The 14,953-nt window shown below is 41.1% G+C and overlaps 1 protein-coding gene across 10 annotated transcripts in view; it reads left to right on the forward strand.

Annotated features, from left to right (window-relative positions):
• Window positions 1-1,429: 1,429 nt before the first annotated feature.
• The window catches only part of PCDH7 (protocadherin 7), a gene marked incomplete at its 5' end in the record, with an annotated part of 389,689 nt that continues 376,165 nt past the window's right edge, over window positions 1,430-14,953 (forward strand). For 3 of the 10 annotated variants that reach the window (XM_080797201.1, XM_080797203.1, XM_080797206.1), the window contains one exon: window positions 1,430-4,893. In XM_080797201.1, coding sequence (XP_080653327.1) covers window positions 1,693-4,893 — 3,201 coding nt within the window. Of the gene's footprint in view, window positions 4,894-5,740; window positions 5,808-11,108; window positions 12,402-14,953 lie in introns of those variants that run through there. The other 7 variants (XM_080797204.1, XM_080797202.1, XM_080797205.1 and 4 more) reach the window with 4 other exon arrangements.

Genomic DNA, 14,953 nt, shown 5'->3' on the forward strand with positions numbered 1-14,953 from the left:
CTTTGGGCAAACTTGCGGGTTTCCGGCTCGCGGCTAGCGAGCGGGAGCTTCCTATTTGCCATTCAGTGTCTTGGAGCTTTGGCAGTCCAAGGGGCGGCGAGCGTGCCCGCACCAGACTCTCCCAGACGCGAAAAGGGACGAGACAACTGCGGAATTCACCCGCCGTGCCAGGGCACTTCCGAGGCAACAACCGACTGGCACTTTTTCTCCCCTTGGCAAACTGGATTTTTTTCTTTCTTTCTTTCTTTCTTTCTTTTTTTTTTTTTTTAAAGCTACTTGGCAGCTGTCTCTGACTCCACCTCCCGCTCACCCCCTCCCCAGTGCCTTTGGCTTTTCTTCGGAAATCCGGACAGAATTGGGCATCTTTGTTAATTGCCGTTGGGGGAGCCCGGCCGGGGGCTTTCGCCAGGCCACCGTCGCCTGAGCACCGAGCTTGGTTTGCTCACCTTTGAACTGCAAAGGGATCAAGTTCAGCTCGAGTTGCCAGCATTGGGACTGGGAGGAAAGAGAGGGAGCGTGCAAGAGAGAGAGTGGGAGAAGGGGAAAGGGGAAAGGAGAGGAGGGAGGAGAGAGGAGGAGGAGGGAGGAGAGAGAGGGAGGGAGGGGAGGGATCGAGAGAGAGCGGGGAGAGAGAGAGAGAGAGGCTGCAATCTCCTCCCTGAATCGCGCACAGCGCTGCAGATCCCAGTGCTCCGAATTGCGGGCCGAATGCAGGTGAGGAAAGGCACGGACTCTGCGGCTGCGAACCCAAACTTGGGCACCGCGCGGTGCGCACGGCTCAGCCTTCGCCCCCGCGGGCGAACGGCTGCTGCGGTTTCAGGCGGCGGCTTCGTGACTAATGACCTTGCGCAGAGTTGTTAAGAAAAAAAGAGAAACCCGAGCTCTTGGGGGTGAGAAGAGACTGACTCTGGGCGTCTCTGAAGATGGCTCGGGCTGCTCTTCGGCGCGCGGGGGGGACCCGGACGCGGACCGCTGTGTGACGCGAGTGGTCTCCACTGCACAGTGCCCGAAGCGACCTGCCAGGGATTTTTCATTCTCGATCTGTTGACTGGTTCCCCCGCTGCCAGAGCGGAGTCAGAGTTCAGACCGGCTTGTTGCTGGCCCCGGCGCCTCGTGCAGGAAGCAACTCACGTTTGCCTGGGCAGCCGGAGCAGAAGCTGGGTCTGGAGTGAGTGGCTGGAACGTGAATTGGACGCAACTCGAGTAGCAGCAAAGACGAACGGGGTTGGCAGGCGGGGGAAGCTGCAGGCTTGTTCCCCGCCGCTTCCCGGCTCCACCACCCGCCTGCCGGAGCGGTTCCGGCCCCATCCGACAGAGCGGGAACCGGAGCCCGGGATCCTCCGCCCGCTGCGGGGATGACTCTGGGGGGGCGCCGAACCCGCGGCGCGCAGTGTCCCGTGAACTGTGAGTACTGCGACTGAACGGCGGCCGGCGAGCGGGCGATTAGCACCCATTGCATGAATTATGAAACAATAACTTTCGGAAGAAGCAGAAGGAAAAAAAAAAAAGAAGGATCTATCGCTGGTCCCCCTGGCCGACTCCGCACGGTGCTCTTGCCCCCTCCCTCCTCTCGCTTCCTCCTTTCCCGGAGAGAGAAGAGGACTGGGAGGAGGGCCGGCGGCCGGCCCCGGAGGAGGGGGGCGCCGAGGGGGCTGTGATTAGAAGGAGCAGTAGCAGCAGCAGCAGGAGAAGATGCTGAGGATGCGGACCGCGGGGTGGGCGCGCGGCTGGTGCCTGGGTTGCTGTCTCCTCTTGCCGCTCTCGCTCAGCCTGGCGGCCGCCAAGCAACTCCTCCGATATCGACTGGCTGAGGAGGGCCCAGCGGACGTCCGCATCGGCAACGTCGCCTCGGACCTGGGCATCGTGACGGGTTCGGGTGAGGTGACTTTCAGCCTCGAGTCGGGCTCGGAGTACCTAAAGATCGACAACCTCACCGGCGAGCTGAGCACGAGCGAGCGGCGCATCGACCGCGAGAAGCTGCCCCAGTGTCAGATGATCTTCGACGAGAACGAGTGCTTTCTGGACTTCGAGGTGTCGGTGATCGGGCCCTCGCAGAGCTGGGTGGACCTGTTCGAGGGTCGGGTCATCGTACTCGATATCAACGACAACACGCCCACCTTCCCGTCACCCGTGCTCACGCTCACGGTGGAGGAGAACCGGCCGGTGGGCACCCTCTACCTGCTACCCACCGCCACGGACCGTGACTTCGGCCGCAACGGCATCGAGCGCTACGAGCTGCTCCAGGAGCCCGGGGGCGGTGGCGGCGGCGGCGGCGGCGGCGGCGGCGGCGGCGGCGGCGAGGGCCGGCGCGCTGGGCCTGCCGACAGCGCCCCCTACCCCGGGGGCGGCGGGAACGGCGCTAGCGGCGGCGGCCCGGGCGGCTCCAAGAGGCGGCCGGACGCACCAGACGGCGGCGGCGGGACCAACCCCGGTGGCCGCAGCAGCGTGTTCGAACTGCAGGTGGCCGACACCCCGGATGGCGAGAAGCAGCCACAGCTGATTGTGAAGGGGGCGCTGGACCGGGAACAACGCGATTCCTACGAGCTGACCCTGCGGGTGCGCGACGGTGGCGACCCGCCTCGCTCCTCTCAGGCCATCCTAAGGGTGCTCATCACCGACGTGAACGACAACAGTCCCCGCTTCGAGAAGAGCGTGTATGAAGCTGACCTAGCGGAGAATAGCGCCCCAGGGACTCCCATCCTGCAGCTGCGTGCCGCGGACCTGGACGTGGGGGTCAACGGACAGATCGAGTATGTGTTCGGAGCGGCGACCGAATCCGTGCGGCGGCTGTTGCGACTCGACGAGACGTCCGGCTGGCTCAGTGTCCTGCACCGCATCGACCGCGAGGAGGTGAACCAGCTGCGCTTCACGGTCATGGCCCGCGACCGCGGGCAGCCCCCCAAGACCGACAAGGCCACGGTGGTCCTTAACATCAAGGACGAGAACGACAATGTACCGTCCATTGAAATCCGCAAGATCGGGCGTATCCCACTCAAGGACGGGGTAGCCAACGTGGCCGAGGATGTTCTGGTCGACACCCCCATTGCTCTGGTACAGGTGTCCGACCGAGACCAAGGCGAGAACGGCGTAGTCACCTGCACCGTGGTGGGTGATGTGCCCTTCCAGCTCAAGCCGGCCAGCGACACAGAGGGCGACCAGAACAAGAAAAAGTACTTTCTGCACACCTCGGCTCCTTTGGACTATGAGACCACCCGGGAATTCAACGTGGTCATAGTGGCGGTGGACTCGGGCAGCCCCAGCCTCTCCAGCAACAACTCCTTGGTTGTCAAGGTAGGAGACACCAATGACAACCCACCTGTCTTTGGCCAGTCGGTGGTGGAGGTTTACTTTCCCGAGAATAACATCCCTGGAGAGAGGGTGGCCACGGTGCTGGCGACAGACGCAGACAGTGGGAAAAATGCAGAGATTGCCTACTCTCTGGATTCTTCCGTTATGGGGATCTTTGCCATCGATCCTGATTCTGGGGACATCCTTGTCAATACGGTGCTGGACCGAGAGCAAACAGACAGGTATGAGTTTAAAGTTAACGCCAAAGACAAAGGCATCCCAGTGCTGCAGGGCAGCACCACGGTGATTGTGCAGGTGGCTGACAAGAATGACAATGATCCTAAGTTTATGCAGGACGTCTTTACCTTTTATGTGAAAGAAAACTTGCAGCCCAACAGCCCTGTGGGGATGGTCACGGTGATGGATGCTGACAAGGGGCGCAATGCGGAGATGAGCCTCTACATAGAAGAAAACAGTAACATTTTTTCCATTGAGAATGACACGGGGACCATTTACTCCACAATGTCTTTTGACCGGGAACATCAGACCACATACACATTCAGAGTCAAGGCTGTGGATGGGGGAGATCCTCCCAGATCCGCCACAGCCACAGTCTCTCTCTTTGTGATGGATGAGAATGACAATGCTCCCACAGTTACCCTTCCCAGAAACATTTCCTACACTTTACTGCCACCTTCGAGTAATGTCAGGACAGTAGTAGCTACAGTGTTGGCAACAGACAGTGACGATGGCATCAATGCAGACCTTAACTACAGCATTGTGGGAGGGAATCCCTTCAAGCTGTTTGAGATTGATTCCACCAGTGGTGTGGTTTCCTTAGTGGGAAAACTCACCCAAAAGCATTATGGCTTGCACAGGTTGGTCGTGCAAGTGAATGATAGTGGGCAGCCTTCCCAGTCCACCACAACTCTGGTGCATGTGTTTGTCAATGAAAGTGTTTCTAATGCAACTGTGATTGACTCCCAGATAGCCAGAAGTTTGCACACCCCACTCACCCAGGATATAGCTGGTGACCCAAGTTATGAAATTAGCAAGCAGAGACTCAGTATTGTCATTGGGGTGGTTGCTGGAATTATGACAGTGATTCTAATCATCTTAATTGTAGTGATGGCAAGGTACTGCCGATCCAAAAATAAAAATGGCTATGAAGCTGGCAAAAAGGATCACGAAGACTTTTTTACACCCCAGCAGCACGACAAATCTAAAAAGCCTAAAAAGGACAAGAAAAACAAAAAATCTAAGCAGCCTCTCTACAGCAGCATTGTCACTGTAGAAGCTTCTAAACCAAATGGACAGAGGTATGATAGTGTCAATGAGAAGCTGTCAGATAGCCCAAGCATGGGGCGATACCGATCTGTTAATGGGGGGCCTGGCAGTCCTGACCTGGCCAGGCATTACAAATCTAGCTCTCCATTGCCTACTGTCCAGCTTCACCCCCAGTCACCAACTGCAGGAAAAAAACACCAGGCCGTACAAGATCTACCACCAGCCAACACCTTTGTGGGAGCAGGAGACAACATTTCAATTGGATCAGATCACTGCTCTGAATACAGCTGTCAAACCAATAACAAGTACAGCAAACAGGTAAGATGTGTTCCGAATATATCTAAATATCCCACAGAAGGCTAGTAACTCTGGGACAGAACATCTTCTGTGAAGTTTTGTTTTCTCTTTTAAAGCTATTATTTAAAAATTTAATAGCAGTGAATTAATGTGAATTCATAGATCATTAATTGACCACAGGCCATCTGCGTGAGGTGCCCCCTTGTATTTTGCAACTTACCAAACCAGCGTTTAGTAAGCTATCTAAGAACATATTCAAAGTAGGCAGTGTTTTGTACATCTCTTTATCCTTGACAGTACTAATTCATCCTACATTTTCTATTTTCAGGATAAATATGTATATACGGTTTGGGTGGTTAGCTTTAACCTGAAATTATTTTGTTTTGTGGCTACTCAGTGGATAATTACATCCTGGGGGGAAATTTCTAAAGTTACTACTGGTGCCTATGCAAATTGAACACTATAAAAGTTTTATCTGTGTTATGTATTATGTAGGATTGTATAGATCATGGAGGCTGGTTCATGCAAATATAGTAGCAAGTCTGAGATACTTAAATACTGATTACTTTGACAAAAATGTTGATTTAAAAACATTTAATGATACACAAATATGCAAAACTGCATTTTTAATACTTCAGTGTCTGTAACAAATAGACTTCTGTGAGGCTATGAAGTTAGCACTTGCATTCTTCGTGTTTGGTATTAAAAGTTTATAAGCAAAAGTAAAGTGCATGACCCATTTATTATTTAAGCTGAACAACAGAAATGTTCTTGTTTGATGCACTGTGTGAAAGAAAATTTTGGTCTGCCTTGTGATATCCTGACGTTATTACGGTTATATGGAATATTCAATACCATTGTTTTTCAGTGAGACGTGGAAACAGTTTTAAAAAGCATATTTTGAGATAACTTCAGAAAACAGAAAATTTATTTTTGTAAGTTTTGCTTGTGTGATATATGTAATGCTCACAAAGTTTACTTTTTACACCCACCAAGTTCTGACATTCAGCAAGTAAAACCTTTTGGAAACTGCTGTGTCTAATGCTGTAGCAGCCCCACTAATAAAATGCCACATATTTCTTATCACAAGAGCTCATCTTAAAAAACACATCTATGATTGTCAAATAATATCAAATAATAGTTTTTCTATTAAATATGCTTTGCATGTGGAATGTGCAATATGAGAAGAATTAAGGCAAAAGAAAAGCTTGTTTTATAGCGTCATTAAAGATGTTATTGATGGGGTCATTAAAGACATAGAAAAGATATATTAATTCCTTACTGCTTTCATAGTTTTAAAAATCAATTTCCTAAAGAAATATTTGCTACTTATAGTACTTTACTGCAGCTATTTGGTTAAGGAGAAACAGACTTCACATGATTTTATATCCGATTACCACAGCAATCCAAGAAAATATAGGCTTGAACTTCATTACATTAAATGGCTTTTGAAAATATGTGATGCTCGTGAGCCTGAGTTACTTATTTCTTTTAACCTGCAATTTACTAAGTGGAAGGTTATATTTGTTGTGTTATGGCTTTACCTGGAGTTAGAAGAAGAAGAATTTTTGTTTTGTTTTTGGTACTTCTATCCATTTTGTAAATAAGGACATGTCCAGGTAAAATAATACTACTTCTCTAAGATGGCTTAGAAACACCCACAGATAAATTAAGGTCTATAGAAATTTCCTTGGAAAATGATAACATGGAGTGCAAAAAGTGTGTGAAAACATCTTTCTTCAGAATGTTTACTTCTTCACTGTCATCTTAATGGGATGTTTTGTCCCGTGGCTGAATAGCATTTACATTTTAAATTGTGTAATCTTAAACTTTGGAGTGGACATATCAAGTGGCAGATTTTATAGATATTTTATACAACCCCTTCATGTGTTCTGTGCTGTCACTTAAGCTTTATTTGGCTCATCAAATGAGTTTGGCTCTATATTCTTAAATATTTAAGACAGCCAATACCAAGACTGTTGTGGCATCCTATTTAAAAGGCAAAGTGATATGCTTATAAATAAACTAATGTATGGTGTTAGAGACTCTTAACAGAGCAAAGAAGTCTGTATACCAAAATAGAAAACCTGCAAAGCCATTGGTATAAATCATGCAGTTTGCCAAAAGTGACTGGAAAACTTCTATGTTGTTAGGTATTCAAAAGATGTGTAAAGTTTTTACCATAATAAATAGCTGAAACAAAATGAAATAAAAGAGAATGAAACACATTACCCTTAATGTAATTAGTAATAGTAATTGATACTCTTCATCTCTTCAATATTGCTGTCAGGGGACAAGGGATCCATTTACAAAGTTACATTCTGTTTAGACATCTGACACAATAAACAGGATCTTTTTGTCCTGATTTTTGCTTGTACCATAAATAGGTGATTTTCTATTTTTATTTTTAAAAGATATTAGCTTTACCTAAAAACAATGGCCAAAATGTATTTTCTGTGTTTAAATTTGATATAAAATAAAATAAAGTAAAGAACACAGGTTTTGTTATAATTCCTCCCTTTGATACTGAATTTATCTAAGAAAAACCCTGAGGGATGCCATATTTTAATTCCTTATGATAGGGATTAATTAAAAATCAGAGACATAAAGTCTCTGACATAAAGTCTTCACTGTATTTATAATTTTCTTGAATCACTTTAACATAGTTCTTTACCTGTGATATAGTGGAAAGGGTATTTGTTTACAGTGTTTTCATCTTCATGATAATTAGACATTTCAAAGTGTTGCTTTTAAATCCTGTTAATGGTTATATTGTAATAAGTTAAACAGCTTTATGGAAACAAGTTTGTAAATAATGCCCCTCCCCCCTTTTTGGCTTGTTTTCACTGGGTCTAGAAATTTTTAAATCAAGCTTTTGTAGTTACTCTTTGGCAGAATCTAAAAGATGTGTGTTGCAGAGTTGCTGTATTTTTTTTTTTTTCTTTCTGAAAATCACACCTTAGCAAAACTGATGATGTAGCCCAGGTTTCCATAGTTCAGACCTTTGCAGTTAAAACAAAAGCCTTTGCTCTCAACTAAATAATGTGTCTAGTTGAGCCTAATGTGGTTCATTGACAGCATTATTGAGATTAAGTGTCCACCTTTCCTTTGCTTGGTAAACCTGGTTTTAGTGGTTGTTCAAGTTTTGCGACTTGGAAATACAATTGTGCTTTTGACTTATAAAATAAAAGCAGAGGCATTCTATTTTTCTACTTATTTTTTAATCTTCAGAGTCATGTTATGTGTTAAATATTTTTTCAATTTTCTTAAATAGTCTAATTCCAGAAGATTAGTAAACATATGAAAGCATAGTGACTACTTTGTTTATTATTTTTAGGTCCTGTTGCGTTTATTCATGCTGTGCTCTTATTTAGATAATGCACTGGCAAGTAAAAATTTTATTGTATTTAGTAAATGGAAAGTAAAGTACTTTACTTTTGGCAAGAGTAAGGAAGATACAGCCTGAATAAACATTAATTTAAAAATCCATTTGTAGCTGATGCAGCAATGCTCAAGAAAAATTCATATTAAATCCAGTGATAGTTTCCCTTGCCTTTGGAACTGCGGAATGTAGTCTGAATAATATTCTCTTTAAGTGCTCAAATTGTGTTCAATATATTCATTGTATACTTAGTAAAAACTATGGCAGAAATTATTTTTTAAGTTACTTCCAGTCTGAAAGCAAATGGATGACTTGCCATCATCTATTAGAGTTTTCAGCACTGAGAAAACTAAATATCAATTTGTCCGTGTATGTACATTACACCATACATATTATAGTAGAAACGCATCTGCAGAGTGATGCCAACCACAGCTTCTAGTTTCATTTTGATAAGCATAATTTCTACAATATGATTCTTCTGTGTATAACTAGAACACTTTCAGGAGGTACAGGGCATCTGCGTATGGTGAAATTTCTGTTACATTTGGTCTGAGGTAATAGACGAGTGGCTAATAACTGATGAAAGGTTATGTCTTTTGTCAGGAGATATCTACTAAAGCAACATTACCTAGATCTCTGGATGTCTATGAATAAGGAAAGGGTCATCCACTGATCTGATCTACCTTGCATATATAAATTTTTATGTAAGGTATGACAATCTGAAACTTATCTCAAACTTATCCCAAGTCAATTAATAACTTAGACATGAGACCACAAAGTCAATTTATAGATTTTAAGTAAATCATGCAGCTGGATAAATATAGCAAAATCATTCTTTCCTGTTATCTTCTTTTTTGGGGTAATTACATACCTTACAAATGTAAAAAAATGTACACCTGGTATCTCTTTCTCTTTCTCTGTGTCTCCGCATACACAAACACATACAGATATATTCATATATACCAAGTATGGCACCATTAGACTTTTATTTCATTGTGATATTCATACATTAATATATGGAACATATTTGAACTTTAAACATATACAAAATTTTAAGAAAATAGAATCAACCATTTAGTGTTTGTACCTAAAAAACACTGGAGTCATCACATTTTTGAATTAAAAGTTATCATCCAAACCAGTTCCCTCATTTTATATGAAGAGAGACTGAGACCTTTCTCTCTGTGTACCATTGAGGTGTGAATTTGGTTTTCTGCTGGTTCCTTGACTGATGCAATGAAACTTAAGAAGTTGAAGCCTTTTTGATAAAATAATTTGGTTGAGATCACAAGATTATTGAGGATACAATGTGGATACAAGTCATGGAATGCAGAGGCCAGTGTTCTGGTTCTGTTTTTTTATCTCTAGGAATAAAATTGAAGTCACATAACTTTCAGTATATATATTTCAATAGGGATAGAAATCTGCTGAGATTTACCTGTGTATATATAACTATGTATTTGGTTAGGAAGACTGATTTTTTTTACAGTAGAATATAATTCTGCTTTAGGCTCTAGTTTTTAATCTGTAAATTATTGGGGAAATTATAATTCAAATTTTATAGCTATTCAAAGGAAATTAATGGTTCTTTTTCCCTATGTAAAATAGCAATTGATTACACTCATTGAAGTAACTTAACATTGTTTAGAACATATATGCAACAGGTTAATTGACAGAATTTGTAATTTTAACAGAACCATGACAACAGGATGTAAGCTCCTATCTGGGATTAGTATATCCTCAATAAAAACATAATCTTAATAGAAATTAATAGAAGCTTTCTATACAGTATGTATAGAAAGTTTATATGTATTCTAATCAGAATAATCTTTTGCCTTTTTCATCAATATGGATGATTCTGTCTGGCCTCTATGCTCCTTTGCATTTGCCAACTTTGCAGTTGTGCTCTACCTTCATAGTGTCCTTAACACACAGTTGTGAACTAACTTTTCTCTAATTTTGTTTTCTAGCAAATTTTAAAAGAATGTAACATTTTTAAATTTTTCAGTTCTATTGCCTCCTTTTTTAGGCAATTAACCAATCCAATGTATCATATTTTAAATTTATATAGTGATAAAATGCTAATGATGGACTTTATTAATTTCAGGAATAAAATTTGAACTGTTTTAAAAACTGAATATACTGATAACCATTGCTTCGCAATCGTCACCAATGCTATTAGATATTTTGCCACCATATCTTTTCCTGAGAGAGGAGAGTGGTAGAGGTTACTTTGGAAATTTAGTATAGTAATTATTTGGAGCTTTATGTTTAAGCTGTATATAAGCAATTTCTGGACCATAGCAAGTTTCCCCATCCATTTATTTACTGTGACTCCATAGAAATAATAAGATCTGTTCATATAGATCTTGAGTCAGCTCTACTTTTCTCTCTTATTTATTTTAAAAGCCCTTAGAATCTTTTCTAAAGCAGGGACTCCGTTTCGGAACATTACACAGGCTTTATTTAGCATTAGTGTTGTGGGAGAAATCACATTCCAAGAAGAATTGAGCTGAAACCACTAAAACTAATCTTAATTATCACTTCTGGTGAATTAATGTTTTAAAGGCTGAATAAAAGTTTATTTTCAGGAATTTGGTGATGTTTATATTGAACTCTAATGCTGTGTACAAACAAAAAAAACTAATAAAGCTTCCGAGTAGGATTCATCTGACAAGTTAACTTTACCCGCCCTAGGCATTTTTATTATTTACAAACAGGTAATTAGTAAATAAAAATTCTCTGCACCAAAACCTCTACCACAGCATTCTGATTGGGTAGAAGATATTGGGGAAAAATTCTTCATCACACTTTTTTTTTTTACCTGCATAAATCTTTATTTTCCTTCTTTCAGATGCGTCTACATCCATACATTACTGTGTTTGGCTGAATTCCACTCTAATATGATGCTCCATTATGCACCATACTCTGATGACCTTGCTACTCCGAAACCTGCTGGAGCCTGCCCTTGGCCGTGGGGTGTCAGCCAATCACTGCTTGTTTCACTTGTGCATTTTATTTTCAAGGTTTTTTTTTTTTTTCTCCCCTCCCCCTCATTTAAGGAAGAATACTATTGAAATAAATAAACTTATAAAAGAAGCAGTATTAATAAAGAAATGTGCTACCAATGGATGTCTAAGTCACCAGGAATTCCATTCTTAAAGAGGTGGTTAGCAGAAATTAAAAAAAAAAAAAAAAAAGTTCCCAAGGCACATTCCAACAATACTTTTGAGATTCTAGCTTTCTGTGGACCCAGGAAAATTAAGTCTATTGAGTCTTTGTCTGTAATAGCTTAAATAGTGACTTTTGATAAAATTCCAAGTTGATCAATATTTTTAAAGGGTTTTGGAATCACAATCTTTTCCAGGCCAGTGAGATAGTGTGTTAGAGTAAAAGATAGTCTCTTGTTCATCCTGTGTGTGTATTTCTAAATGTCACTGTGTTTATTTGTGTGTGCTCCTACACATCTATATGCAAGGACTTTGAGCAAGATTTATTAAAAAAATTGTTTATAAAACAAATTTGAGAGATTAATTTTGTATTAAGTAGTTACTGCCAATGGACTGGTTTATCCTTAATCTTGAAATACTGACCAAAGAATCTGTACTATCTATAGAATTTTTAAGTTTTTGTTGTTGTTAAATTCCTTAAGAAAATTTGGAATTTTTACTTAGATTCACTAAAGTCACTGTAGTCATATTCAGAAGGAATTTGTGGCTTCCTGCTTTTGTGGTACATTTATCTGAAGGCTATTCTATTTGATGTCAGATAACATAAATTCAAGCTGCTTCCGAGAATTCAGAATTTAGATATGGTTGAGAGAGAGAGAGAGTGGCTGAATTTTAGTTCTGTAACTAATATTCTGGGTAAGTCAGGGATTCCATTGGGTGGTCCCTCTAATTCTCTGATGTTTATATATTTATGTCTCTTTTTGTTGTATGTGTATTTGTGCCTAAAAATAAGTGTTCCGTGTGTAAAGTTTGATCAATTTCTAATACATTTACCACATCATCTGCCCTACACAGTTCTCCACAAGTTTTGAAATACTAAGAATGCCAGATTCTTGGATTTTTTTTTTTTTTTGGTGAATTATTGTCAATATAAAAGCCCTCTAATAAAAATAAATAAATACTTGAAGAATACTGGGGCACCTGGGTCACTCAGTTGGTTTAGCGTCCAAATCTTGATTTCAGCTCAGCTCATGATCTCAGTGTCCTGAGATAGAGTCCCATGTTGGGCTTCACACTGGGCGTGGAGCCTGCTTAAGCTTCTCTCCCTCCCTTCCCCTGCCCCTCCCCATCACACACTCATCCATGCTCTCTGTCTCTCTCTAAAAAATAATAATGATCAATAAATATTGGAAAAATACTAAAATGTGGAGTGATAGGAAATGTACTTTAACCCATGTAATTCTCTAATGTATATATTTCAAGGTTTTTATTCTATTAGGTATTTAATTTTACAAAAAATGACATTTTCAGATATATTATTGAAACTGTAGTGAAATTCCTGAATAAAACCTAATTATCCTCAACTTCTCAATTTGTTTTGAGCACAAGGACCAGTCTAAGAAGCTGGTGAAAAAACCCTTACCACTTTCTGCTTCTTGAAAATGTCATGTTTCCTCATCAAAAGTAGTAAACTTCCTTAGGTATACTTAAAGTATGAATCCTGTAACAAATCATATCAACTCAAAAACAAATTATAAAGGAAAAAGGTCCAGAATTTTAGGATAATCTAACTGCAACAACATAGAGAGGATATATATAAACACTTTCACAAAGAAAATTCTAAGGCAGCCTTTTGAAAACTTGGGTTGTAGCACATTATTGAGGCATGGATTGATTTAGTGCATCTCTACCACAATCAGAAAGATATGAAATAAAACACAACTATTCCAACTACATCACCCACATAGTGAGAGTAAATGTTGTCATATGCAATCCTTATTTCAGTTGTGTATGTGTGTTCCTATTCTTGGTTGCCATGGAAAAAATGTGTTTTGTTATGGAAACAGTTGAAAAGTGTTCAGAACCACCACTGCAGTTTGTTTGGGGTGGGAAACTATGGCTATTATTGGAAAAACATAATAAATCGCAACAAAAAAATAACACTCCCAAAGATTTTAGTGTACTATTTAGCTGAATCAGAATCATCAACAGCATACTATTACAGAAGTATTCATCAACAGTAAAAAGCTTTTAGAAGCCTATTATCATTTCTCTGTGTGTATATGTGTGTGTTTTAATCTCTGAACATGTCACCATTGGTTCCTATTTTGCACAGACTTCCTCTTTCTCCACCTTTCTTGCTCCTAATCGTCATCCACCTCAGGTCTCTTGATCAGTCTCCTTTGTGATTACTGGAATTTACCACATAGAGAGGTGCCTGTGGACAGATGGAGACAGATTCAGAACATACCACCTGATAGCCTGTAAATTTCAGCATTGGAATATTTTGTTTTAAGTGATAAGATAATATGGTATTTTCCATCACAAAAATGTAAAGAAGAAAATGAGAATGTTAGAGACTGGTTTAATCACTTTTAACACATCTAATATTGGCACTGGTACTGAGTATGCAAAAAATAATAAGATAGAGTCTCTGTTCTCATGGAATTAATCTATTATAAAAAGATTATGGAGTAGAAAATGATAGATTGTATTTGCATCATGCTTCTTAAGTTTCAAAGCATCAAATGCTATGTTTGCTCATTTGCTCCCTTGAACAATCTGTGAGGAAAAGCATCGTTGTTATTTCTGAAGCAAGGAAACTGAAATAAGGAAAAATTTATTTATGACTGGTGGAACTAGCTTAAGAACTTCATAAAGTCTTTGAAGAAATACCAGGTCGGAATTCAAGTGTAATGCAAGCACTTGGGGAAAGTTGTGAAATCTGTGCTTTTGAATATAGTCTGTTTTCTGATTTATCTGGGTAAAATCACCTCAGAAGAACTCCTTAGAAAGTGCCCCAGGTTGTCAAACTTTTTGCAGTCACAAACTGCATTTAATACTACCAAAAAACAAAACAAAACAAAACAAAAAAAAACAAACAAAAAGGCTGTAGGTATAATGTGCAGATCTAATTAACTGGATTTGTAAACAACCGTATATGTGATTTCAAACAAACACCTCAAGAACTGGGTAAGTCACTCTAAACCTAACTGTATTTTTGAGGCTATCTCTAGAAAAACCAAGGCCCTTAAGAAGTAAATCCACAGTTTGAAATATGTTTCTGGGAATAATTTTCAATCTATAACTTTGCAAAACACTTTTCTTGGATGGGTGTGTGTGTGTGTGTGTGTGTGTTTGCATCCCTTTTGTAGAGATTAATTTGCTGAATCATTAATACACAGTGTAAGGCTTTGGCGTGTAATTAAAAGGGTGGTTAAAATAAGTCTCTTTCTAGATAGGACAGTGTGAAAATAGGCAAGGTAGGCAAGATATATACATGAAACTCACAAGGGCTGCCTTCAAATCTGTTTGGTCTATCATGGTTTTTCAGTGCTTGGTAGAGTGCCTAGCACATAGGAGACGCTCATTTAGTATTTGTTGAACAACAAAGAGCCTGGGCTTTGATGCTAGATAGCCAGAAGATCTCTTCATATTGGATCACTGAACTATGGTATGTTGACTTTTGTATCAGATTCTGAATGTCCTAATAGATATTTTCTTTACCTGCTGGGTGGATGTCTCCATG

This window comes from Martes martes, assembly GCF_963455335.1.
Source record: "Martes martes genome assembly, chromosome: 2".
NCBI classification, from domain to species: domain Eukaryota; kingdom Metazoa; phylum Chordata; class Mammalia; order Carnivora; family Mustelidae; genus Martes; species Martes martes.